The sequence below is a fragment of the Bemisia tabaci genome, chromosome 8 (assembly GCF_918797505.1).
Source record: "Bemisia tabaci chromosome 8, PGI_BMITA_v3".
NCBI classification, from domain to species: Eukaryota; Metazoa; Arthropoda; class Insecta; order Hemiptera; family Aleyrodidae; genus Bemisia; species Bemisia tabaci.
The window spans coordinates 19,034,890-19,060,577 of record NC_092800.1 but is presented as its reverse complement, the minus strand read 5'-3'; the positions used below and the strand labels follow the sequence as shown (position 1 = coordinate 19,060,577).

Below are 25,688 nucleotides of genomic sequence, written 5' to 3'. Positions count from 1 at the left end.
GACTGCTGGAGCTGTGCTAGCCTTAAAATACTTAAAATTTATGGTCTCCTTAAAGTTTGGTTCAAGCTGAGAATTTTTGTTTATAAATGACACTGTAGAAATGATACACCCCCAAGTTTTGTCTTGTTCATACCGGGTTAACACTGCATTGTTTGTCCATTTAGATAAAATATTATTCAAGGATTTCCAGAGCTAGTGGCAGACGAGGACTGAGAGCAACAAAATAACTAGGAGTACCTATCAGTTCTTGAACCGGCCCGTTTTAGTTATTTTAATGCCTTGTAAAGGGGATAAACCAGTCCAAAATTACCCTAAATATCAACCATTCCACCGGGATTTTTCCCAGAGTTTTGCCTGCCTGTCTGTCCCTGACTGGTGGATTTCTTTATATCCACTGACAATGTGCCACAGAGGTGCAATAAGCTCTCAGCCTTCCCACTTTTCAAACTGGCCGTCCCATTTTGCATCCCCTAATTGCCTCAATTCTACAATAAATGCACAAATTTCACTGTAATTTTCCAACAAACATACAATTATAACGTTATTGTGACCTGGCCTTCCCACTTTTTCATGCAAGTGGCTACGCAATAGATCGCATGATCGGAAAGTTTCCGCACCCCTGTGATGCCATTATTGCCATTTTCAAGAAAAGTCAATGAGGCAAAATATGCTGTTTGGAGCACTTAAATTACATAATTTTTGACTACTTTACAACCACAATGCTGCACCAGTAAATTAAAGAGTTCCTAGATACTTGGGATTAGCACATCATGACACAACAGTGGAAGAATTTCTTACCTCCATTCTGATGACTTGTAGATTGATACGCTTTTCTGTGAGCTCAGGCAGAAGTTCCAGGTAGTCTGTAAATAGGTCTTGACACAGGATTAAAATGACAGTTCTGGACGCATTTACATGCCACTGTAAATTTGTTGAATATTTTAATGCATCAATGATTGCGGCATTGGTAGTAGGACTGTCTGACCAGAAACGGCGATCGCTGTAATGATAAATTAAGGTGAAAAATAATAATGTTATTATGATATTATTTTTTGACAGGGATTTCTAAACTACTGTTGGGAGGATCTGTAATTTCTAGAAAGCGTGTCCTTAGGATGGTATATAGGGGAAAGCCCACTGAATAGGATGGATAGGTAAACTATTACCGTTAAATAAAAAATGTAGGGCTGACAAGGCTCTCAGTTGTGGTGAAAGCAGCCTTTGTAGGAGGAAAAATTCTAAAATCAAACGCTGATCATTCAGATTTCAGGTTGAATCATCAGGCTGCCTCTTTGATAATCATAAAATATTCAATGTTAAAAAACTCAAAATCACTAGTCTCACTGCTGATTGGACTCTACACAGAAATTGTCTAATTTTACAGAAACACACCCTTTTCTTTTGAACTTGGGTGTGTGGGACAACTCCAAAAAATTGACAGAATGGTCATTGGACGAACTGGTATCAGATATAGGAAAGCATGGTATTGATGCGGTGGTATTAGGTAAAACGTATTCAACGCCTTAATACAATTCAGTGACACAAATAGGTGACTCTTTATCTTATGAGAGAGAACCAATATTACATATTACTCAATTAGAGCCACCAGAGAAAAGAAAATAATTATTTTAATACTAAGAACTGGAAATGATGTTTAGTTTTCATACCTGCTGAGAGTTTTTTTAACTAAGTTTGTATTTTGAGTCCACATTTTTCCATTCATAGTCCGGATCCGTGGTTCCGGGAAAGCATTTCCACTGAAGCCGACAACAGCAATGTTGACAAGATCATATTCTGTATGGAATACATTTGATAACATTGAAGAAATATACTCTAACTCTGAACCAAGGATACAAGAATGATCTTCCACGACAAATGTTGCGTCTGCAATCTTAACTCCGCTTTTTTCAGCAGAATCTGAATAAGATTCATTGTAAGCTGAAACAACCAAAATTGAACATGGTTAGGCACTTCACATAACGAGATCAATGTTTAGAACTTTAATGGGCTGATAAGCATCCCACAACCAAGGCATTACTAAAATCAGCATCACCATGCCTTACATTCTAACGTCAAATTAATTTTCCGAGCCTGTGACGAGTGAAAAGGATCCAAAAAGACCTCCTAAGACATGGAATTTTCCGACCTTAAACTCGAAAATTTTCGAAATCTACAATGATGAAGACTAATAAAATTTTGATTGATAATAATCCAAGTTTTCAAAATAAGACCTTAGCCATTGTTCATTAGAAATAATATCCTATCAGCGAATCATATAAGTTATTCTCCTTCTGAGGTCATGGAATCGTAACTTAGGGATGGTGTGTTAATCTCTCATCAACAGATTTTTTAATCATGCTTGGAAATCAATATTCATCTTGACTACTTCCAATTGGACGTATTTCTGCCAAACGGAACAATGTGCCCTGAGACTCATAAGAATATATGCATAACAGGGCTCACATCATAATGCACATAGTTCCGTTTGGCAGAAATACGTCCAATTATTCTCCTTTTTCCAGTGATATTTTAGTGTGGTACAGAAACCTGGTCTATCATTGTTAGGTACATGTGCTGATAATAATGTCTACATGCGATAGGTGGTGTATGAATAATGGCAATTTTTTTTAAACATGGGAAATAGTTCTCCCATACATTAAGCATGTTGCGCAAATACTAAGAAAACTATTGTTTATCATAGGTATATTTCAAACAAATCAAGGAACTTTTATCAAAAATTCACTTGATTCATAATGTTTCTAGAATTATTGATTTTCCGTTTTTTTCCAGGATTAATTTTTTTCTTTATAGTTGATGCACACAAGAATGGTCTCCAACGTTTAAAGTAAGAACGGGTCAGTTGTGCTTACTATGGAGCCAATTTTAAATGGCTGTACTCAGTAGATTGGTATTAGTATGAGATCAGTCTAGGCTCCAGGTTTTTACAAGTGCATTCATAAATAATAAGGATAAAACTCCTCCTTCAAGAAATATCTTCGAATGCTGTAGTGTTTACCATGGGTTTTTTTATTTGAGTTTTATCTACTCTTTCAGTGAAGAAAAATTGTGAATCACTGCTGAACGTATCCAAAGTGGAAGAAACCATGCACCACCATGGTGGATGACAGTAGTTGAAGAATTTTTCGAAGAATGATAACTCTGTTATTATTGAACTGACAAACTTGGATCTTGGCAGATCTTAGTATTCTATGCCAATCTGAAGAGTTTCAAAAGAAAAAGAGAAAAAGAGAGGTGTAATTGCATTACAACATTGCAAATTTCCATTTGACACTCCATTAATTTACTAAGAAACAGTTGCAAATTTTCTTTTTAAATTTTGTGTGCATTATCTTGGTGAGTTGACAAAACTTTCAGGGTAAAACATACACTTGTCAACGAATATAATCAATTAAGCGTGAAATGAAACTTTGGAACATTGCAATGCAGTTGAGCACTTCTGGCTTTCACTCCTTTGAATTATAAAATTGGCGATTGATTAATATTATGGGCAATGAAAGCAATGATAATGTAAGCAAGAAAAAAGGTGTTAAACAAAATGATGAGTCAATATGCATCACGGGCTATAAAATTTCCCACAAATGATACAAAAAATGAGGAGCTATGTGCTAAGGTGAGACGATTTCATGAGTCGGGCCGAAATTGATATATCGTTTTAAGGTGACATTACACAAATAAATGGACATCAGTAAACTAACAGGATCTATCTCCCATGAGTTGTTGGTGCCATCACATATTGACGGTAACACTACAACAATGCATATCTTCTTTGCAGTGATTCGAATCTCCATTCTTTTTATACTTTTTAGACTAAGACCGAACCAATGTCATGGCTTGAAATTTTCAATGAATTCACAAAGCCACTTTAAAATATTAAAATTATTAGTAATTATTTTCTCAACTTTAATGAGGATACAGGTAACTTGTGTAACAGCTAACTTGTAATTTCTAAGACTTGTCAAAACTTTGTATTTTATAATCCAACGGGCATGAGTCGTCGCCGTGAAAAGTGGTGGATGAGAGACAGAGTCAGAGAACGACTCAGTCTATTGTTTAAAAGTTGTTTGACTTCAGAGAGCCCTGGGACTTGGAATGAGCTAAGGTGCCCGCGTTTGATGACGAGTAGCTGAAAAAATGGAACCAACCATTGCGATATATCGCATGTCGTTCTGACACAAAATATGGCGTCCATCGAATCACCTCAAATCTAGCAAAATCTCAATGCCTTCAGTCAATTGATGAAACCTATCCCATTATCATTACAAATGAACCATGAATTGTGCTACGTCACAGTTAAAACGATCTACTTTGGAAGAAGCAGGGGATAGCAACAGAAGCAAAACCAATACATTCTCTTACCACATTCTGCGGGCAGGTTCAATATTGATTTCATGTTACAAGACGCAAGGTAGGCAGCAGCGGCCGAACAAAATGAAGGATGTCTCAAGCCAAGATTACAGAGCTCCGCAAACGGCTCAGGGTTGACTTTAGGAAAACAAGATCGAAATGGTGAAATTTTAGACCTAAAATAGAACTCACAGTTGGCTATTGTCTTAGACACTTCACTTTTTGCAACATGTTCGCTCTTTGGAATCAGTTCACTGGTCATGTTTTGGCAATTACGCAAAGCCCAGCTGCGAGCGAATACACTGGCTTGTTCGACGACTGTGCCGTTCGGCAACGTAAAGTCGTTTGCTGGCTCATTATCGTAGGTGCCAAGCAGACCACCGGTTTTACCAAACATCCAGCCATTAATCTGAATGCTGCATATATCATTGTAAAAGTTGCAATCAACAATGAAACCATTAACGGTCTTCGCAACAATCCGATTAGGTTCATCGAGAGTCACAGTGATCGAGCGGCTAGCAAATGGTAGCTCAGTTACATTTCCGTTAACGTAGACTCTTCTGTCTAGATGGTTTATTTCTATTTCCGTCCCATGGCTCATGACTGAGATTGATTTTTTTGCTGGAACACCATCCTGTAAACAGAGCAGAAAAATAATTATAGACGAATTTTCATTTGCTCTCCCTCTTCAATGAAATTTTTCCCTCAAAGATGGGGATTTTTTCTTAAAAGAAAATAACGCAATGTCTCGGGCATTACGTCAACAAATCTAAAAAGTGTTTAAATCCATTTGGTTCAACGTAATACTGTTAGGCTGACGCAGATACTGTTTGGATGAGTTGCTCACTAGTTGGCGCGCAAGTTCCCTTACCTGACGCTATATCTCTATGTCGTTTATGACCTATCTGAGGCTGGAAGGAGCAAATCTGCTGTGCTATGGTCGGGTTTAATTAGAATCAAAACGCATCCACAGTTGCCTTCCTGATAGGTGTGCCTAATTTTATTCTACACTGTGCATCTTTTATGGTTCAGAAAATTCGATTGAGCTCGAGAATTTGTATTTGAAATGGATCTTTGCCCATCTATAATGAAAACGTTTGTTTTACATATAATAGCATCAGTGAGCAGGATGGACTGACAACATTTACCTCTCACATCAATGCTGCTTTATTACTCAGAGAGAGCTTTACTATTCCAGTTTAAAATACGGATTCTCTCAGGTGGAGGAATCATCAGAGAAATCATAATACTCATGTGACCATTCTTGAGAAAAGAGACTCGAATGCTGAAAAACTCAAAATTAAAATAGTGGCACTATTGCTCATATAGGAGTGTTTTATAAACACTTTGACGCAGAAAAACTAAAAAATATTAAACCATTTTTGAAGTCAGTGACAAAAAAAGGCAACCCTAGACATAGAATAACAGCTACCAGAAAGGTGACTGGCAGATCTTCCCGTAAGGTTGCGTACAGTCACTTTTTCGAAGCGGACTTTGCTCTTTTTTCCCTATGAAATTTGAAACGGTAGAGAGACGTAGGGTAAGAGTGAACTGACTTAGCTATTTTTCTTGCGAGGTAGGCTGAGCGAGGGTCGCGGGAAATTCAAGAATCGGAGCAAAGATGGCTGACTGCTGCCTTTCCGGTAGCTATTATACTATGCTCTAGACATGAGGGGAGAGGAAAAGCATGGTATGTAGTATGTATTGTAAAAGAGAGGGGAAAAATAGGGAATAAATGAGAATATCTGGAGAGATGGGTGGAACTCAGAAAATGAAGGAATACGATTGGTGCAGAGAAAAAAGCTATGGAGTTAAGACAATGGGCCTGTGTAAAACACATAATAACTGGTCACTCTGCATATGCTTTGCATGGGTCAGATCGATTAAAAAAAAACACATCAACACTGGCAAAGCACTACATAATGCCTTTCATAAAAAATCATCCCTCATGTGCTAAGGTCACTTTCTGCTTCGGCGCATGCATGTAAATTAACTAACTTAAAACATACAAACCTGGTTGACATAATTCACAGTAATGAAGGCTCTATTCTGTTTGAAGTCTCCTGCCAGGATGTACCTGCAATCTGTGCTGCTGAAATTGTACACTTTTCCATCAAAGGTGATAAAGTACTGACTGCCAATCAGTAGACCTTTGGCTTGAAATGGAGGCACCAGTGAAGAGAAGGAGGCATTGTCTGCCGCAATGTTCATTAAACCATAATATAAGCCACTCAAAATTTGATGTCGATGCCTGAAAAAATGTTAATGTATTTCAATACTTAGTCAGATGAAATTTTGAAATATAGGATTGACAAATCTTAAGGTGAATAAAAGAGGTTTTCAACTTTTTTTTAGGACAAACGCTCACTGAGCCAGTGTAAACCTTTAGAATTATTATATTCAAGACAAGAGGGCAATTTATCGTGAGCTCAACTGAGAGACATAATCTGAAAATTAGGGTACTCTTTATGGTTTCACCGTCTTTCTGCGATAGCATGTGATGAAAGTACCAGCTCTCACCTTGGTCTGTTTTCTTTGTTTTAGGAGATTAATTACCTTATAAAAGAACTAATTTTGAATAATCAATCATTAATAGCAAGAGTTTTAAAACATCACAAAATAGAGGCAATTCAAAGTTTTAGGTCAAGAAAAGCAATGAGTCAACTGCACTAGTAAGAGAAATATGTTTTGATGATTTAAGTTTTTAGATTAGCAAAAAAATTAAGGTCTGCTTAAAAGCCAAGTTTTTAGGTTCAGTATAAACAGCGATATAGCTCATCAAAAAGCATGGCATGTATCCGTACCATTCGTTCTTTCACCTTCGTTTCATCAATCAGTGAAACACACATACATTTATGCACTCATTGATCAACGTAAAACAAGGATGAAACTAAGATGAAGAAACCACTGTATGCATACTACTACGGTGGATGATGTCATATGCTGTGTTTTTTGATAAGCAATATTTCCATTAATGCTGAACAAAGAACTTTGGTGTTTGGACGGATCTTTTTATTTTTTGCTAATTTATAAGCTTGATGTATCACAACATGATTCTAAGACTAGCACATTTGACCTATTTATGATTAAACAGGTGACAACTGCTAACTTCCTAATTACTTGTCTGTTTTAATGCATTTTTTGGTTGTTGATAGAACAGTAATCAAGATTTACTAAGTATGGACAACATGATAACTAACATCTACAGACAATTTTTGCACAAGTAGGTCTAAACTTCACGTAATAGCTACAAAATTAACTTACGTATTGAAACTATTGAGTTCAACGGAGGCTGTGTCTTGATTTTGTGTTTGCTGCAGCTGTTCAAAGTGCGGCTTGGTGTCAAAGCCATCCCAATCGATTGGCAGCTCCTGAGAAAACTCAATCGAGTTGGAATCCATGTTCACAACTGTGTTCAGTTCTTCACTCTCCTCCTCACTATTTTCTGCTGATGGATTCAGGGCTACTTCTAGTTCATTTGCATAGCTGTTGATCGTCTGGACCAGTCTACGGACATTTTCTTGCATTTTTAGCGAAATGGCGTGATACTTCCTCAACCACACAAGCTAGAGAACCAAACAAAGTGATGAAAGAAATCTGACAGTCAGAACAAATTAATTATCAACTTGGTAATACTTAATTTCCTACAACTTTACCATTTGATAATCCATTTCACAAAAGCCAAAGAAAGTATACATACATGCGTGCGTGTGTGTGCCAGCTTGTTAGAAAGGAGTAACAAAATTGTTATCACAACGTTGCTGCCAAAATTAACATTGCAGCAATGTTTTCACAATATTTTTGTCGGGTGAATAACAACTCAACCGGTGGAAAATAATCCTGATATTACATCAAAAGCAATACAGCTTTTCAATGCCCTCCTGCTATCATTAAAACTATCTTTTAAAAAAATGAGCATCCCAATGCATTTCTTCAACTTTTGAAAAAATTCTGCCAAGAAGAAGTGTTCTACTACCTGAATGAGTTTCTGGGGGATAGCTACATACACAGATGTCAGGGAATAGATTGTTCCTGACGAATTTCTGAATCTCTGGTAGTTGTTCCACTTGTTTTTTCATTTCCTTACTTAGCGCACTTGAGATGGAGTAATTGAAAAGTGACATATATTTATTTGAATTTTTATTCACACATGCAACAATTAGTTTTTTTCTCGATGACCACATTTGACTTGTACTATAAGCTAAATTGAGCTTTTTTTAGTACTAAAATTTTAAAATAAAAAAAATAAATACAAAATATAAAAACAAGATACAAAAAGGCCGAGCAAAATATGTCAATCACAGTTACAAAACATGAGATGGGAATACTCACTTTCTGATAAACACGATTGATAAAATCAAAAGAATTTTTGAACACAGGATAGTTGATGTAGTTTTCTAGCCTATCAATTGTGGTCAACATGGAGGTTTGGATGGAGTTGATATATTCTCCAAAGTTCGATTTGAGATCCTCGACGACCAGTTCAGTGATCCTACACATACAGACACACAGGTAAGATAGTAAACTGGGCTGATGTTTAACAATAGAAGAAACCTAAATTACAAGACCACTATCGGCCAATAAAAAGGTAAACATCTTTATGTTTTGCAAATACATTGATTAAAAAAAATTAGGAAGGGTCTTCAAATATAAGCCCTGTTTTGAAAAAAGGACAGTGTTATTCATTGGCGCCACACTGGTCACCACAAAGACATTTGCTGTCCATTTAGATTGAGAATTCCACATGCACATCGAAATTATGAAACTTAAAAGTGACTTTTCCTGACCAAACTTCAGAGCTCATGGGAAACCCACAAAGACAGAGAAAACCATGAATATGAAATTACACATTTAAAACCAACAAACCAATGACAAAGAACTGCACAAGAAAAAATTCAAGAAGCAAATGAATAAGTATGTACTTGCTTCCTTCTGTTAATACTGTGTTATGCCACCTTCGGTGTTCAGACTTTTTCAATGAGAACAAAGAGAGAAAATTGTAGAACAACTTACATATCCATGAAATATTTTAACTTCTTGATTAAATTGCCGAGATGATTTTGTGACAGCCAAGGATAATTTCTTTCAATTAACAGTATCAAGTATTGAGATTCTTCCATCCGGAATAAATCATCTTTGAGAGCATCTAGATTCCCTGAAATAGTTGGAAACAAGAAGTAAATGTAAGATTGAAGTTGAACATGGTATTCTTTTTAACGCGATGCATTTTTATCTGGTTTTCTACCTTATCATCCTGGACATATTAGGAAAATTAATCAATAGACACAACAAATAAAATAGATATCTTGAAATAATTAACTGCCTGAATATGATAAGGAAAATAAAAGACCAAAAAGGGTTAAATTTTGAGAAATAACATAAGAGCGAAGCAAAGAGACCTTACTTTAAAATTTAGAAAATTGAGTTTTGACCATAATTGCAACAAGAAGATTCCGACAGTTCATGTGAGTCCAAGTTTAAAAAATTGACCAAAATTGACCGAAGTATGGCGTTTTCAAAGTTTCCAGTCGAAGAGTTTCAAAAAATCAAAATGTTGAGAAGATTGTGTTAAAACTTTTGACCTAGAAACGACTACAAGGAACCTGAAATTTCCTCTCTGGCAGGGAGTCTACTAAAGTCCTTCAAAAGAATTTAAGTACTTTTTAGGGACTTTTCACTATTGTAATGTTTGGTCTGATTCAACTTAAATGACTCTACAGAAGAAGAATAAGCAGAAGAAGATTCCTGAGATAAAATAAGAAGATAGTAAAAAAAGAATAAAAAACTTTAATTTGATTATATTCTTGGCTTTGGTGAATATTTCATGGAAATCAAAACCATGCATTGGCTAAATCTTTAGTATATCTCCAGGGTTGAGTGATCCTTCTGGTTTTAACAGTACATTAATATTATTGATTCCTAACTATATTCTATCATTCACCTCTGAATCTAGAGGCAACTACAAAAAATGATGGAACAATTAGACTCGCTCAGAAAAAACAAGAGCAACAGACCTACCATTTATTTTGTCTTCTAGCTGGAGGATGGATTCATCAAAGTGGTCATAGTAAGTTTGCAAAACAATGCCCCTGGTGAGGATGTAATTTTCAAACCGGAGCAGAATTTGCTCGACAATCTCTTCTAAGATTTGTATTTGATAAATGACAGTCCGCTCAAAAATGACAAGCTGATGCCGCAATGAAATAACCAGCGACTCCAAGAAATTCCGTGTGTTGAAATTCACTCTCATTATATCATTCCACAAATTCATGGAGACTAACTTCAGTGATAAACTCACGTCCTGTGGCAAAATCAGTAAAAATAAAAAGTCAGAGGAATGTATGTTTTGTAGATTAGTAGAGCCGTTTTTAGACAAATCTTGCACATCAGAATATCAATAGCAAAATGTAAAAAATTCCAAAGCCTTAATTATATTTTATTTCATTCATGAAAAACTACTCAAAATGCTTCAATTTAGCATGAATATTAAGAATGAGTGCAAAGATGAAAAAAAAACTGGAATTTATTGTAGCAGCTAAGATGTGATGCAAACGAAAGTCCATATAAACTTTCAGAGGTGAAAATTGGATGAAAATTGAAGTAAGAGCTTCAAAAAAATATATATAATTCTGAAACACATAATTTGATAGAGCAGAGATTTAATAATGAAAGAATTCAATAACTTGTTGACGGTGAAAAGGACAAACCTTGATATCCTCTATGACAGCTGACATTCTACTGTGGCTCAAAACGAAACCTTGTCGAATTGAAAGAACGAACTCGTTTGCAGCAAACTTCAGGGAACTGACAACCTCGACAACCAGCTTGAAAAAACCAGAAAATTCCTCCTCCAAAACAGCACTGGATAAAAGAAAGAACAAAGTTGTTTGATTAGTTAACAGATTTACTTTAACAAAAAAGTTAGTACCATTTTCAAAACTGCTTTTTCTTTTTCTTGGATCGATTTGGGATAAATTCTATAGCTAGATTGAATTATTTCAAATGATGGACAAGGCAAAAAAATTCAGGAACTTTTTGAAAAACTGAATTAAGTAAACAATTTGACTTTTGCAATTTTCAAAAACATTCCAAGCCGATGCTTCAGGGTTCTATCTCACATCTCAATTTCGAGTCTCTCAAGCCACTGAGTGACTTACATAGAGTACAATACAGTCGCAATGTTCTGGAGCGCCAACGAAGTCACTTTATAAGGCTGTTACTCCTGAGACTAGTGTGCGGCGACTGGCGATGCCGTATGCACAGGGTCCCAGCTCCGGTCTTCGCTCGGAAAATACAGGTATAAAACTTATTTCATAATAACCTGGAGTGTTGTACATTTTTGAATTCCTTATGACTTCGGTGAACACAATTTGCCAAACTTCGTGGAAATAATGATTGATTTAAATGAGTAAATCTCGAAAACCACTCGCAGCTTGCGATTCTCCCATAAGCCGCCGTGTTAAAAAATGCCGAACAGTTCCCAGATGGTTTCCACTTTCCGGCAAACAAGGGGCTCGGAATGGCCCATTCATGGATTGACTTCATCAGCGCTCCAATACATTGCAACTCTATTGTACTCTATGGTGACTTCATGAATGAAACTAAAAATGGACTTACACATATGATTTCAGACCGTTGTAAATATCCTTGCAGTAAAACTGATTGGTGTCCAACAATACAGCCCCTATCTTGCCAACCTTCTCAAAACTTTCACCGACTTGTCGCGACTCATGAGTAGTTTTCAGCAACAGCAATTCCAAGAAGTCAGCAAACTTGGCAGGAATGACAGTAAAAGGTGCGAGGAAATTTTCTTGGCCTAACTCCAAAAATCCGAGGTAAATATGCTCGACAACAACTGGCAAATCACTGTACTCCTCAAAAATATCTTTCGCTGCACTCAGTGTTACGGAGGGAACAAGAATCTTGCCCCACAATAACCTGGAGCTATTCAGTTGCAGCATGAAGAGAGCATCAGTTTCCTCTGAATCAAACAACTTCGTTGATGCCTCTGCAACTATTTTCTTGTTGTTTGGCATTCCCACATAAACTCTGCAAGCTCTTAAGTCGCCATAATGTAACTCCATTTGTTTTTCTCTCTTGTTGACAGTACTCATTTTAAATACGAGTGGTTCTTTGTGGTTTGTTTGCACTTTAGCAATGAAACCGTCCGCAAGAATGCCTCCTCCAATCTTCAATTGATTAAGGTTACTTTTCACTGTCAGGTCCATTTCTGAACTAGTTTTATTGAATTCACGTATAATTTGAAAAACTCTAGTTGAATCCGTCAGGAGACTGTGGTATGATATAGTAGCACCCACTTTGTTTTCCCAAATATTTTCTTGAGAGTACAGTTTTACTGAGAACAACAAATTTGTAGCACTATGAAGGATTATGAGACTGGATGATGATTCATTCGTCCCATTTTCTTCAAAATCAAAAGTTTGTAACTCAGCTGTAAACATATCAGCAACATCTTCTGAGTAAATGACTTGCATACGTTTGACTATTGGGCTGCAGTGGATCCGAATAGCAACTTCATGCGAGAGTGCAAAGTGACTGAATGAAAGTTCATTTGTAGACGAGTATTCCTCCGTACTGGTGGTGTATTTCAATGCAATTTTCTTGTCATTGGACGCAACAGCAACGCCTAAAGATGATTCATCTAATCCATTGTCGTCAGGAAGGGATTTGAAAGCACTAAAGCTCAATACTTTACCTGGGAGGTACAAAGTAAGCAGGCCGACATTTTGTGAAAATTCTTCTGGTTTGCCTTTCATGACTCTGACACCAAATGCGTTTTCATTGTCCAGAGAAAATTTTGCAGTGTAGTCCAACATATCATCTCTCCCTTCTTTAATGAGTTGCAATTGCTTATCGAACATTTCAACTTCTAAGTTTCGATACGAATCTGTTTTAGAATAAGTGAAACCAATGCCAGTTAACCGATCCTGAGTGTCCGGATGATATCTGACCAAAAGAGTTGTTTCATAAAAATCTAAAATGATTGTCTGTGAGAGACGAAAATGAACGGGCTGCATTGGATTCAAAGCAGTCACTTGAATGAGGAATGGCTTATTGTACCAGGTGGCAGGTTCAAGATTTGGTAACTCAATAGCATATGACAGTTTAAGAAGGTGAACACTATTTGTAACAACTGAAAGCATACTTTCTTTCGGTGAGTAATCAATGAACAAGGAGTCGGAGATTTCTTTAGGAGTGGTCAATGCAAATGACAAGCCAGAGACAGATTTGGCCAGGACCAGTCCACCCAGGGGTGAATCATCGAGTAATGCGTCGAGGCTAAAACTATACCATGGGTAATTTGAGGCTCCAGTGACTAAGAATTGGACAGAAGAATTATTATAACGAGCATAGTAGTTTACATTTGCAGATTGTTGCAAGACATCAATTCGATTTGAAATATTGAGTGATAGGACTGGAAAACTATTGATGAAGGGCATGTCAACGTGAACTAGAAGCGTATTGTTGAAAATTGAATCGTACCGATGGGCAAAGGTGAATCCCATTCCCTCATTAAGTGATGGGTGTTGAAGCCATAGTGCTACTTTCTTCTCATCTTTGTTCAAGAACTGAATTTTAGCTGCATATTTTTGGACATAAGACATTAACATGATTTGCATCTCTGAATCTAGAAGGAACGCATCTCTGTTAAAGTTGGTTCCGAGCTTGGCATCTAGAATTTTTTGCATGTTCCAAAATACTGTAAAAGTTTGTTCTGTTGGTTCGCCAGTAGTGTTTTTCTTGTATCGAACAGCAACGAGAGTCTTTTTATAATTCGAAGAGAAGGCAAAGTGGCTTAAGGAATCTTTTTGACGCGTTATCTGAAGCACTGTTTTTGACTTGTGGCTGGATGACCAGAAATCTACATCAGCTGAGTAGTCTGTTGTATCGTTGTTGATTCTGTGAGTGAGGATTAAGCTACCAGAGGAGATCATGGCCTTATCAACATTCAAGACGAAGCTTGCATTGTAATGAGATGTCAAAATTAATGGTAACGAGATCGAGAACTGGAAGTCTTTCAGATTTTGATATGGAACTTGAACATTTAAAGAAGACACAATTTGATTGCCATTTGATGCGTAGGCAGCCACGACTTCAGACGGAAGATTTTTGTAAAGGACAAATGACGAGAGGTATAACTTGCGGATGCTATTTTCCTCCAAGATGCACTCACAGTCAACTGTGACAGAACTGAGTGGAGAGAATAGTAGATTTTTATAGTACAAAAATGCAGATCCTTTCTGTGGAACAACACCAAATTTGACAAATAAGTCAGGTTTAACTGTACTATTTTTGGTTATCACATTGAAAAGGATAGTTAAATTTTCTGACTTGAGGCTGATTTTCAGCATTTCGACAGGAAGTAGCGGAGACACAATCGTAGACCAAGAGTCAAGAGGCAGCGACTTCTGATGCATAAAACTAACCATGTGTTTATTTTCATCTATGTTGAAAAGCGCAACAAAGAAAATTTTGTCAGAGTGGTTTTCGATGAATGAGCTGAATGCGATCTGTCCCAATTTAGAGGAGGATTCAATGTTTATGTAGCCATTGTTGTAATTCACGATCACATTGGTGTTTTCTTTGCTAAAAGAAAATTTGCCAGAGGTACCGACTTTGTGGGTAGAATTGTTCTTGATGAGCAGTGACATTTTAAGTATTTTTGTAGGTTGTGCGTGGGGGTAAAATTCAAATTTGACATTGAGATGAAAACGCTCAACTGCTGGGAAACAGGCCCAATCTAGCTTATGAGAAACATTAAACACTTGTAAGTTAAAAGAACCCCAGCTTAGTTCCGTTTCTGGCCGCTTTCTATGTTTTCGAAGATGAAGTTCAAGGGAAACTTCATCCAAAACGGTAATTTGCAGAGTATCCCAATTTTTCTTGAAAACGATTTCGACTGGCTTGTTTCGAATTCTTTTAAAATTGACTCGACTTTTGAGGGACACCTCTTCATCCGAGTTGGTCACATTCACTGACAGCCCAGTTAGGTGCTTGATCTTTGGAGGAGCTTCAAACATGTCTTCACTTTCCGTCATACTTGCCTCAAAAGAGTATTGCGAGGAGGCCTCATCGAATGATACAGATAAAAGTCCAACTTTTAAATTGGCGATGCTACAGCTGGAGGAAGAGTCATTATAATGAGAGCATTCGGAGATATTTAGTGGCTCTTTTGAGGATAGTTGAACCTTAAAAGAGTTGTCGACCAAATTAAAGGAGCCCAAGTATTTGTGGGTAGGTGTGAAGAAAGAATAGTCGAAGATGTGCTTCAATGATGCCGATGTCAATCCAGAGAAAGTTGCCGTTAATTCGTAACCGGGCAAGGAAATCGATAAAAACTTATTCAAGCTATTAATTGTAAAATCAGATGTATAAGTCAATTGATAAGATGGTGTTACCACATAAAACATTTTTAGTGATGAAGTATCAGTCTCAATGCTATGTCCTCCAAATTTCAGCGTTAAAACGTGCGATGGTGTTTCACTTGTTACTGTGGCATGGAATTCATTATCAAGTTTACAACTACCTTCATATGAGTACAATAATTCGTTTATAGTGATGTTCGAGTTCATTTTCAATTCTTTCCACAGATCATACTTGCATGAACCATTAAATTTTATTGTTGGAACTTCAAAGCACGAGAATTCTTCCAAAATTAGGAGATCTATGGACTTGGTGACACTATCGAAATCAAAATCCAATCGAATGATATTATCTTTCTCGACAATATCCCCCGATAACTTTAGTAAGAAATTGAATTTTCTTGAAGTCGGAGATATACCGAAATGCAAGTGATTGCTCAATTTTGATAGGAACTTAAATGGCGACTCTAGGTCTAAATCCCACCGCAAAGAATCATTTTCAGGACTAATTGGTGAGCCAGACAAACTAAAGTCAATCTTTGTAGCATTTTGAGACAAAGACGGAAGTTTAACTTCCACAAATAGACGCCTTTGCCAAATGCTTTGGCTAAAGTCTGGGTTGATGTAATTAAGAATTATTTCATCCGTTTCATTACCATATTTCAAAGTTACGTTGAGTGCTTTCGACTGCCTTGAGATACGTCCTTGAATTGCAAAGTAAGAATCTCCTTCTTCTAAAAGATCCACATTATTTTTGCTCTGCCTCTTGCTCAGATATGCAAATCCAGTTCCAGCCTGCGGTCCCACGACAATGCCACCTGAATAATAACCACTGGAGAAGGGTAAAATCTGTTGGTATGCGTCGAAAGTCAAGTACAGCAATTCTTGAGAGGTCAAATCATATGCTAACATCACTGAGGTTAATTCTTCACCACTGTGTCCTATTTTCATCCTAAAAGTCTGTTCTTGAAGCGAGACTTCATATTTAAGGTCTTTAAGGATAAATGACGGAAATATTACATTTAGATTACCGGTGACGTTGAACTTCTCTATCAAAACATTGCAATTCAGTTTGTAGTCAGCATCATTAACGTGAGCAGCTAGACTGATGTTGTTTTCTTTTGAGCTTGGGGAGGTCAGCTCAAATTTAACATTTATATTTTCTACAGCTTTGATTGTGGATAGTATGAGCATTTCAGCGGAGACCACCTTTGCTGTTACGCGGCCTCCAAACTTAGCTTTAAGCTCATGATTGTTCCAAGAAATGTACAGAGACGCTGATTTCACACTTGGATCATTGAAGTCATAGCTGCCCTTTACGTGCATGTGCCTCTGATTATTCAAAGATGATTCAAACTCTAAATCAAAATAGGAGCTGCGTATAGTGTATCGAAAATGACCTTCAATCTCATTGACTTGCTCATTGTGCTTTAGAGTTAAAATGATCGACTGCTTACCGCGGTTTTTATAGATACCTGAATACTCGTAAGTTCCAATGGGATGACAGTAACCTTTCACTTCAAAACTTGTCACGCCCACTTTATCAAAGTTTACGAGGCCAGTCATAGTGAACATTTTCTCCTTTCCTCGAAGGAAATTGAAGTTCATAGATTTTTGAGTCTTGTTGAAAGCAAGTAAGTAGTTGACCTTGATACTTTTTGATACATCAGGAAAATCTATCAACAGATTCATACTCTCAGGTGAACCTTTTAATTGCATTAAAACATTCTTTTTCGTCTCTAACTCTGCTTCTGGTTTCCATTTGGAAATTTTGATTGCAATGTTCATCACTGGAATTCTCTCACTACGTAAAGATATTAACCAGTTTCTCACTTTGCCATTCCATTCTAGTATGTTATTACCACTCACCAAAACAGAAAATTTTGGATTTTCAGGATCCGAATCAACTTCAAAAGATGCATCTATCTTGGTTTCGAAAGTCTCTTTGACCAAAGAGGTACCAAACTTTTCTCTAACTAGTGTACCATCAACAAAAGATGAGAGCTCGGCTGAAAGCAGGAGCAAAGAATAACCCTCTATGGGAGACTTGAACCTTAGCTGAAGTGTTTGGTTTGTCGGCGTGGAGGTGGACTGTGCTTTCAAGACATACACGCTCGAACCAACCTTTGTAGCTAATCTTGCTAATTTACTTTCCGACCTGATATCATAGTTGAGCATAACACTCATGTCCTGAAAATGACTACTTTTCACAGCAGCATTGATTGTGCTTCGATCAATGTTCAAATCAAACGTGAAATTAAGGAACAAAACATCATCATCCCATGAGAAACTGGAGTAAATTTCTTTAGATGGCTGGGCTCCAGTAGAGTTAACTTGAATGCTGAACTTGTGGTTATACTCAGATTGATAGTGGATGATAGAAGCAAAACGGTTCAGAGATTCATTATAGTTGAAAGTCAAAGCCCCTACAATCTTAGGTTCTCCTCCCATATTCACATTAAACTTCAGACTGCTACCAAGGAGGTCACTGTCCAGATCAGCAGTTATTTGATTTACTCGCAATTCAGCATCTACTTTCAAGTCAGTGCTCCAGAATTTCTCGGAGAGAGCTATCTCACTTTTGACCAGTCCTGGACCACCAGTACCTTGATAGAGTAATAGGTCTATTACATCTGACATTCCAAATTCTTCTGGTCCGATCAGATTATGAGAGTAAGAGAGGTTAAAGTAGTCCATTTCAGAGATAGATAAAACTGACCGAACAAAACTTTTTTTCACATCAAAACTTAGCTGGGTTCGGCTTTTAAGTTTGAAGGGCTCTTGGAGGGAGACAGCTGAGTCAGTGCCAGTGTTGTTCCAAAGGAATGACAAGGATGAATCCAGCGATGAATGTGCAAAGAATGATGAGGACGAAACTTGACAGTTAAATTTTTGGCTCAGATAATTCATTTCAAGGTTTATCGAATCAATTTTCAAGAGATCATAGCTCAATTCGAAACTGGTTATATGCCAGATGTTCGTAAGTGACACACTCCCATTTTGCACCTTAGTTAAATTGAAATTTAATTCTTGTAGAGGCTCCAAATTTTTCTTCTGACTAAAAGCGAACTCTCGCTTTGAGGAAAAATCATAAGACAATGATGTCATAAAACGCATTTCGTCATTTCGTTTCCAGATTAATCTGTTTTCAGCAGTGAGATTTTGGAAGTAAAGGTGCGCTGCATAATCATCTTTCACATTTTGACCAGGATTAGAGACACTTAAAGTGACAGTTTTATTATCAATTGAAAAATCTGCTGATAAGTCGATACCCATGGGAAAGCTCTTATGATTCTTGACGGAAGATACTGCCAGGATAGATATGAACAGAGTACTCTCCAAGTTTGATTTTAAAGAAAAATTTCCTTTCAAAGAGTCAGCAGCCATTACTGAGTTTAATTCCACTTTTGAGAAGTCCGAAAAATTATAATTAGATGCGAAACTAATTTTCCTCACCCCAGGTAACAATGGACTGGAGACATTTAAAGCAAGATGGCCGTCAAAATCACCTTTGTCAATCATTGTATTTATGACATGACTAGATCCTTTGTGTTTGGCTGACACCACAAACACTTTCTTTTGCTGTGTAAGATCATAATTGAGTTCTACAAGAGAAGGCAGACTCTTTAAAAGTGACAGAGAGGTGCTAAAAACAGCATCGACTTTTGAAAAACTATCAACGAACACTTTTAGTTTGAAAAGATCAGTAGAGTTTGCGGCAAAAGAGAACAAGAGATCCATTCCCTCTGAAACATTGCATTTAGCGTTTAAGGTGCTACGCTTTTTGTCTGACACTCGCAGAAGTTTCAAGTCAAATGATGAAGGGCCTGTTAATACACTACCATCCAAATCAAGGAACTTTGTTCCATTCCGAGCATGGAGAGAAATGGACTTATTTACTCCCTTGAAATTGTAGTCAAGGTGAAATTTCAATGTTTCACTTGAACGTGGGTTTTCAATTAGAATAACAGAACGAAGTAGAGAAAATGCAAAGAAACCAGAACGTGTCTTGCTTGTCTTTTGATTCACTCGAGTGTACGTAAATGTTGTTACATCTCCTTTGGGCGTTACCCATAAATCAAACGTTGTGTTTTGGTGAGGATGAGGTAGCAAGTTGGTTGTACACTTAAAATGAAACTTTCCTCCAGTTAGGTCTGAATTTGTTTCTGCTTTTAGCACTAACTTAGTTTCATTATTGAAACTAAACGAGAAGCTGACACTTGGGAGATTTTCAAAATTAAAATTGACATCGAGCCGAGAGCTGAGACTCTCGAAGAGGAACAAATGTAACATTAAAGCTGGTTTTGAACGCGAGAGATTGAAATGTGAGTCCAGTTTTAAACACACAGCATTTTCTTTTTCCACAATGAAGATTAAAGATTTTTCAGTGAGCTTCAGTTTGTCGGTTGATAAATCCCCTGAAGCATCCCAGTTGCCTAGAAATTGATCTCTTATTTTCATCGAGAAGTTGACTGAATTAAAGCCATTGTGAACTAATATCACATCAACAGAATTATTATTTCGTTTGAAAGACACAAATGGTACTTTCTCTTGTAAATTTGAGTGAAGAAGTACGGTCTGAAATTCAGAAAAAGAACTTGTGCAAGTTAATAAAAGCTCCGTTTGAGATATTTTCACTGATGAGTTGAAGTAAATCTCTGTCATCGAATCGTCCATCATGTTAAAGAAAAACTGGTAGTTGTTTTCAGATGCATCAGCAAAACGAGTCATATTAGCGTTTATCAAGTTGCGTTTCAAAATTGGGAGGTCCAAGAAGGTTTGAAGGGCAGCTTGATTTGCACTGCCAGAAAATGAAAACTTGTTAACACTTTCTCCTACTTGCAGATACATTTCAGCACTTAGCTGATCTTCAAGAAACTGGCTGATGTTATACAGTCCAGACATGTCAACAATTTTCCATGACTTCGGAAAACTTACATTAAAACGTCCCTCCCTGAAGCCTTTATTGTTGGGGTTGTATTCAGCGTTGAAAGTGCACAAATTGTTTGATAGAAAAAGTTCGGCTTGGACATGATGCTCTGTGGAATTCGGATAAGGATATCTTAAAGCAACGGTCAGATAGGAGTGTTCGTAGTTTTTGATGCTGGAGTTAACGTTCATCATGAGTTGAGATTGGATGCCAGTCTGAATCAATGATCCTTGCATCTTGACAAAATTGCCGCCAGAGGCTGCATCCGCAGTGAATAAATAGGAGTCGTCTTTCAAAAAATGAAAACTAGTGGAGAAGTCTTTTGAGTTTGGCAGTCCGGATAGAGTAAAGAAAGAGCTGTAATTTTGTTTCCGTGCATCAATTTGCATACCAGAAGTCAATTTAAATTCATTGATGCCAACACTAAAGTCTAAAGAGAGATCTTGCGTTTGATTCAACAAGCTGAAAGAGCCACTCATGACCCTAAATCCTTTATAAGGAGAGGTAACTTCAAGTTGGGCTGCCTTCTCATCTCTCTTGTTCCTCCATTTACCTGAGAACTTGGAGGTTTCGTCATTGTGAATATAATTAAGAGAGGCAGTTAGGTCATCGCTTGATAAATAGTCACACTCTCCGGCTAATGAGTAGATTTGTGTTTTCCCGAGAAAATTTGTGCTCAATGCAGCACTTGCTTTCATCGATGACCAAGTTTGCATGAATGTAGCAGACAGACTAGCAGAATCGGCGTTTTTTTCGTAGTTTACAACGGCCATTTTGACATTTTTAGAGGTATCGTAGTCAAGCGAAATTATCAACTTTTTCCACTGGTCGAACGGTGAATTCAACACTAGCTGAGCCTTACATTTGTTCTCCTGCAATTGCGATTCAAAAAGAATGTTGTACTTCTTATTTCTGAACATCGTGAAAAGTTCTGCATGCATATTGGAAGAGGCTAAATTGAAATTTAGCTGTGATACAGAAATCTGAGTAGAGTCCTGGGAAAAAGTTAGACTGCTATTCATGACTAGACCCTGCCGCAAATAGGCAAAGCGGGTTTCATATACATGCTGGTTATGCCTGAACACAGCCCAAGCAACTTTTAGTGGTTGCGCCCAGTCACATTTTACAGTTACGTGGCTGTTGTTGTGGTAAGGTGAGCTGAATACAACATCGTACACAAAATTAAGAGCGGTTGCGGCATGTCCGCTTGCTTTAACGCTAATTTCTTTGTTGTTCTGATACTGTAAAGTGAGAGAATGATCGCTGAACAGAAGTGACTTTTCTCCGGAGTCCAAAACAACAGTTTTGAAAGCTTTGAAAAAGTTGTACTTGGCATTAATCGGGTGAGACCACGGAGTTATTACAAGAAGCGAGCAGTTTTTGAGAGTACTATCATCATCATCAAAGTGCAGATTAACATCCAATGAACTTCTTTGCCCGGAGATTTCAGCAATCATTGAATGTCCAAACCAGCTAGTGTTATAGTTTTGCTCATTAGCGATTGAAAGAGATTTACTGCTAGACTTCATTAAGATGGAGTTTTTCCAATTAAGCGAATTTTGTAACAGGAGACTGTGTTCTAACTTCATTCCAAAAGGTAAAATTATGAGAGAATCATACTTTAAATCATTGTGGGAATGCTGAAACATAATATCGTAGTCTTTTCTAAATGGAGAACCAGACATGGAAAACTGACACTGAACCAGTGTTTCATCGATTTCATTGATATATTCTCCATTTAACTTTAGTAAAATGTGTTCTTTGTTCCACTTGCCATTCAGGGAGCAGTTCATGCCCTGCGATTCAAATTTATTGACAATTTCAAGGAGAAGAACACTGTTTGTTGTTGCAAAATCTGTTTTTACAGCAAAGTCTGCATAGTCCTGAAAACGAAAATCAATGCTGGCCTCAACCACAGTTTGTTTCGATGATCCAGATTTGACGCTGAACTTTTCAGAGAATTTGACATCATCCCAGTCATGACTGATGAAAATGTGAAGAGTGTCTAGTTTTGTAGGACATAACAGCATTAACGACCCATCAAATCCGGAATCTCTACTTTTGCCTAGGAAAGACGCTGCGGCTTTCTGGTCATTGAACTGCGCGGTAATTTCTGCCTCTCTCCTTGAGGTTGTTGTGAGAATATCTGTCGAGTCTTTGGACTTGAACTGGAATGTAAAGAGTTTATAATTTTTAAAAGGAGACATAAATTCAGTTCCTATGTAATTAGGCAAATCAATCGAGTACCAAAAAGTAATATTTTTGTTAGGTTCCCACTTGGTTTCAAATATAGCGTAGTTGAGCGAGCTGGCCATAACAAGGTTGCTAGTGAACGAGGTTAAAGCTTTCGTTGGACTGGTGAACTTGAAATTCAAACGGGACTCTGTCTGATTTTTACTCAGGTCCATATGAAGGAGGGGCATAGCGTAGTTGTAGGTAGAATCCAAGCTGGTTTTCAGTCCATTATCGTCAGAGGTGTAGTTAAAGGAGACATCAACAGCAGTTAGATCTGAATAGTCATTGAAGTAAAGGAAGTTAGCTGCTGTCTTGTGATTACTGAATATTGTCTCCACTTTTGCGCCGAGTTTCCTTTCAATCCATGCACTTGGTGAGTTATCGTTATGAGCAGAATCAGGACGAGTAAAATATTGCGGGCCAAGTCGTTCGGAACCAAAGTAGTCCAGACCCTGACCTTCTAACAAAGGATCTGACATTTCATGCCAAGATAACGAAACCTAGAAATCGGCAGAAAAACAAAGAATGTTAATAAGAAAAATGTTTAAAAATGGAGAAAAATACGAAAACCTTATTTTAAACTTATTAATCAATTCGATCACTAGATAGTAGATATTGCATATTGGATACATCCAAAAAAATACTTATTAATTCTCTATTCAGATACATCAAAATAACACGCTAGTGAAACTGAGAGATGCATATCTTGCGTTGCTGTTTTGCAGACATCCGGTCATATTATATTTCCTACGTAGAAAATTACTGAACGTCTTTTTTTTAAAACTTCCCTAATTTTTCTTCTCGATATGAAGAATAATAGGTGAACATTTCAAGCCATTCTGTAGGTGCATTCTCCTTTTATAAAATAAAATAGGAGCAGAGATTCTGAAACACCACAGCCAAGATACGTGTTTGTCTAGTTTCACCATCGAAAAGCATTAAGATGAAATCTTGTCAGCACTGTCTTGGATAAGACAATCATTTTCATAGTTAGCAATTTGTTTTTAATTGACTATCGTATTGTATGTTATTTAAAAAAAAGTGTTTTAAAAAAGAAAGGGGGGGGGGGCTCTGCTCAGGCGTTGTGATGGTTGAAACAAATATTGGTAATTTAGACATTCATAAAAATTCAAATATAATAGGAGAAAGTTACAATTCAACCACAGTCAGATAACAAGTACTTTGTACTTGGTACACGGTCCAATAATTGGAAAGTGTTTGGCAGTGTGTTTTCATAATGAAGCAACTTTTTGGCCTAATTCTCAGGCCTAGTGATACTTGAAGAATTTGCTTGACTTAAAACTAAAAATTTTTTGGAGAAAAAATGAGGACTCTTCAAACTTTGAGGCGTTTTTCAGAGAAGGGAAAAGTTTTATGTTTATGAAAACACTGTAATAGACCAAGGCAGATAAAGGACAGTGGTTGCACCTTGTACCCTCTTGATATCACACAGTTTTGGGTACATCCGGTACATATGCCGGTTGCAGCCGGGAGGTTCGCCCGACGCACTGCATGCCATGGTCCAGTCTCCGATTGCACGGCAAAACCCGTACCCTCGACCTAACGTCACAAATCTTCAAAATGGCAGCCAAAATCGAAATACGACCATCATTCATTCTTTATCCACCTTTAAGATGGACATAGTTCCTTTCTGCTAAATGATACCTAGTTACAAAGCAGACAATTTGATTGCTTTCCAAATCATCTTCCCAAATCAATCTTCCTAAACCAATTGAATAAAAGAGAAATAATAGATTTGACTGTGGGTCAAGATGTATTGAGTTTTCTGCTTTTTTTCGAAGTTATCATACTTTTTCCTTTAAGGAAATTTTAGTATTACCTTGGTAGATGTTAATGTCCAAAAGAAAGAACTATCTGCAACAAATGATTCTTCCGAGATTTCTTTGACGTGTATGAGATCGATCCATTGTAGCTCAAAGTTTTTAACTGGTGTTACAATTGAGGTTGAGAGAGTCAATTCTTGACGAGTTGTATTTTTTCCTAGGTCACTGTTCAAATGTTGGAATTTGTGGTCCAACAAGTGCCCATCCAGTTTCAGTTCACCGCTTATATTTTGCTCACTTTCACCCCAACTTGTGGAGAACAAGAAGTTATGTTGGAGGGAACTACAAAAAAAGAAAAAAATAATTTAATTGTTAAAATTTATTTTGGATTTTCCTGATATATTAGACAAGATTCCCTGCTTTTTTGCAATAGTAAATTGATACTCATTTGATTCAAAAAGAAAAAGAAAAAGAAAAAAAAAACATCTAATAAAATGAATCATATGTGTGGAAAAAAGCTTGAAACGCTCATAATTTCTTGATCCATGACCAATTTTCCTGATAACCCCGATGGTTTGCATTCTTACTTTGTTTCCAAGTGCAAAGAATTTCTCATCAGACCTCTTACATCTATTTCCAATAAATCAGTCGAGTTCGGTGTTTTCTTAGGAGCTGGAAATTGAGCTTCATAACTCCAGCCTTCAAGAGTCAAGACCCCATTAGTTAACCCCTGACATTACCTCCTCTTTGGCTGTTCAGTGAAAACCTTGAATATGTTTTTTAAAGGACAATTAAAGTTCATAAAATGTAAATGCTCCTGAAGGAAGGAGGACTGAGACTCCATTTCAGGTATGCTACACAGAGGAGGGTAGGCAGCTAGAGCTGTTACGTAAAGCTACAATGAACTCTTGATGCTGATTTATGTTGATTGTTATTCCTGCAATTGGTGCCAAGCCATTTTGACTATAGTAGATTTAATATTGGTACATG

General features: G+C 37.1%; 1 protein-coding gene across 3 annotated transcripts in view; it reads right to left on the bottom strand.

The window, feature by feature from the left end:
- LOC109044421 (uncharacterized) overlaps nucleotides 1-25,688 on the bottom strand; it is a 61,230-nt gene that overhangs the window by 3,777 nt on the left and 31,765 nt on the right. For 2 of the 3 annotated variants that reach the window (XM_019062134.2, XM_072303758.1), the window contains 11 exons: nucleotides 24,755-25,040; nucleotides 11,983-23,414; nucleotides 11,073-11,226; nucleotides 10,384-10,666; nucleotides 9,379-9,520; nucleotides 8,698-8,857; nucleotides 7,630-7,931; nucleotides 6,379-6,616; nucleotides 4,378-4,999; nucleotides 1,668-1,938; nucleotides 799-1,000 (listed from right to left, as the gene is read on the bottom strand). In XM_019062134.2, the coding sequence (XP_018917679.2) occupies nucleotides 799-1,000; nucleotides 1,668-1,938; nucleotides 4,378-4,999; nucleotides 6,379-6,616; nucleotides 7,630-7,931; nucleotides 8,698-8,857; nucleotides 9,379-9,520; nucleotides 10,384-10,666; nucleotides 11,073-11,226; nucleotides 11,983-23,414; nucleotides 24,755-25,040 (14,092 nt within the window). The remainder of the gene's footprint in view (nucleotides 1-798; nucleotides 1,001-1,667; nucleotides 1,939-4,377; nucleotides 5,000-6,378; nucleotides 6,617-7,629; nucleotides 7,932-8,697; nucleotides 8,858-9,378; nucleotides 9,521-10,383; nucleotides 10,667-11,072; nucleotides 11,227-11,982; nucleotides 23,415-24,754; nucleotides 25,041-25,688) is intronic. The other variant, XM_019062135.2, reaches the window with a different exon arrangement.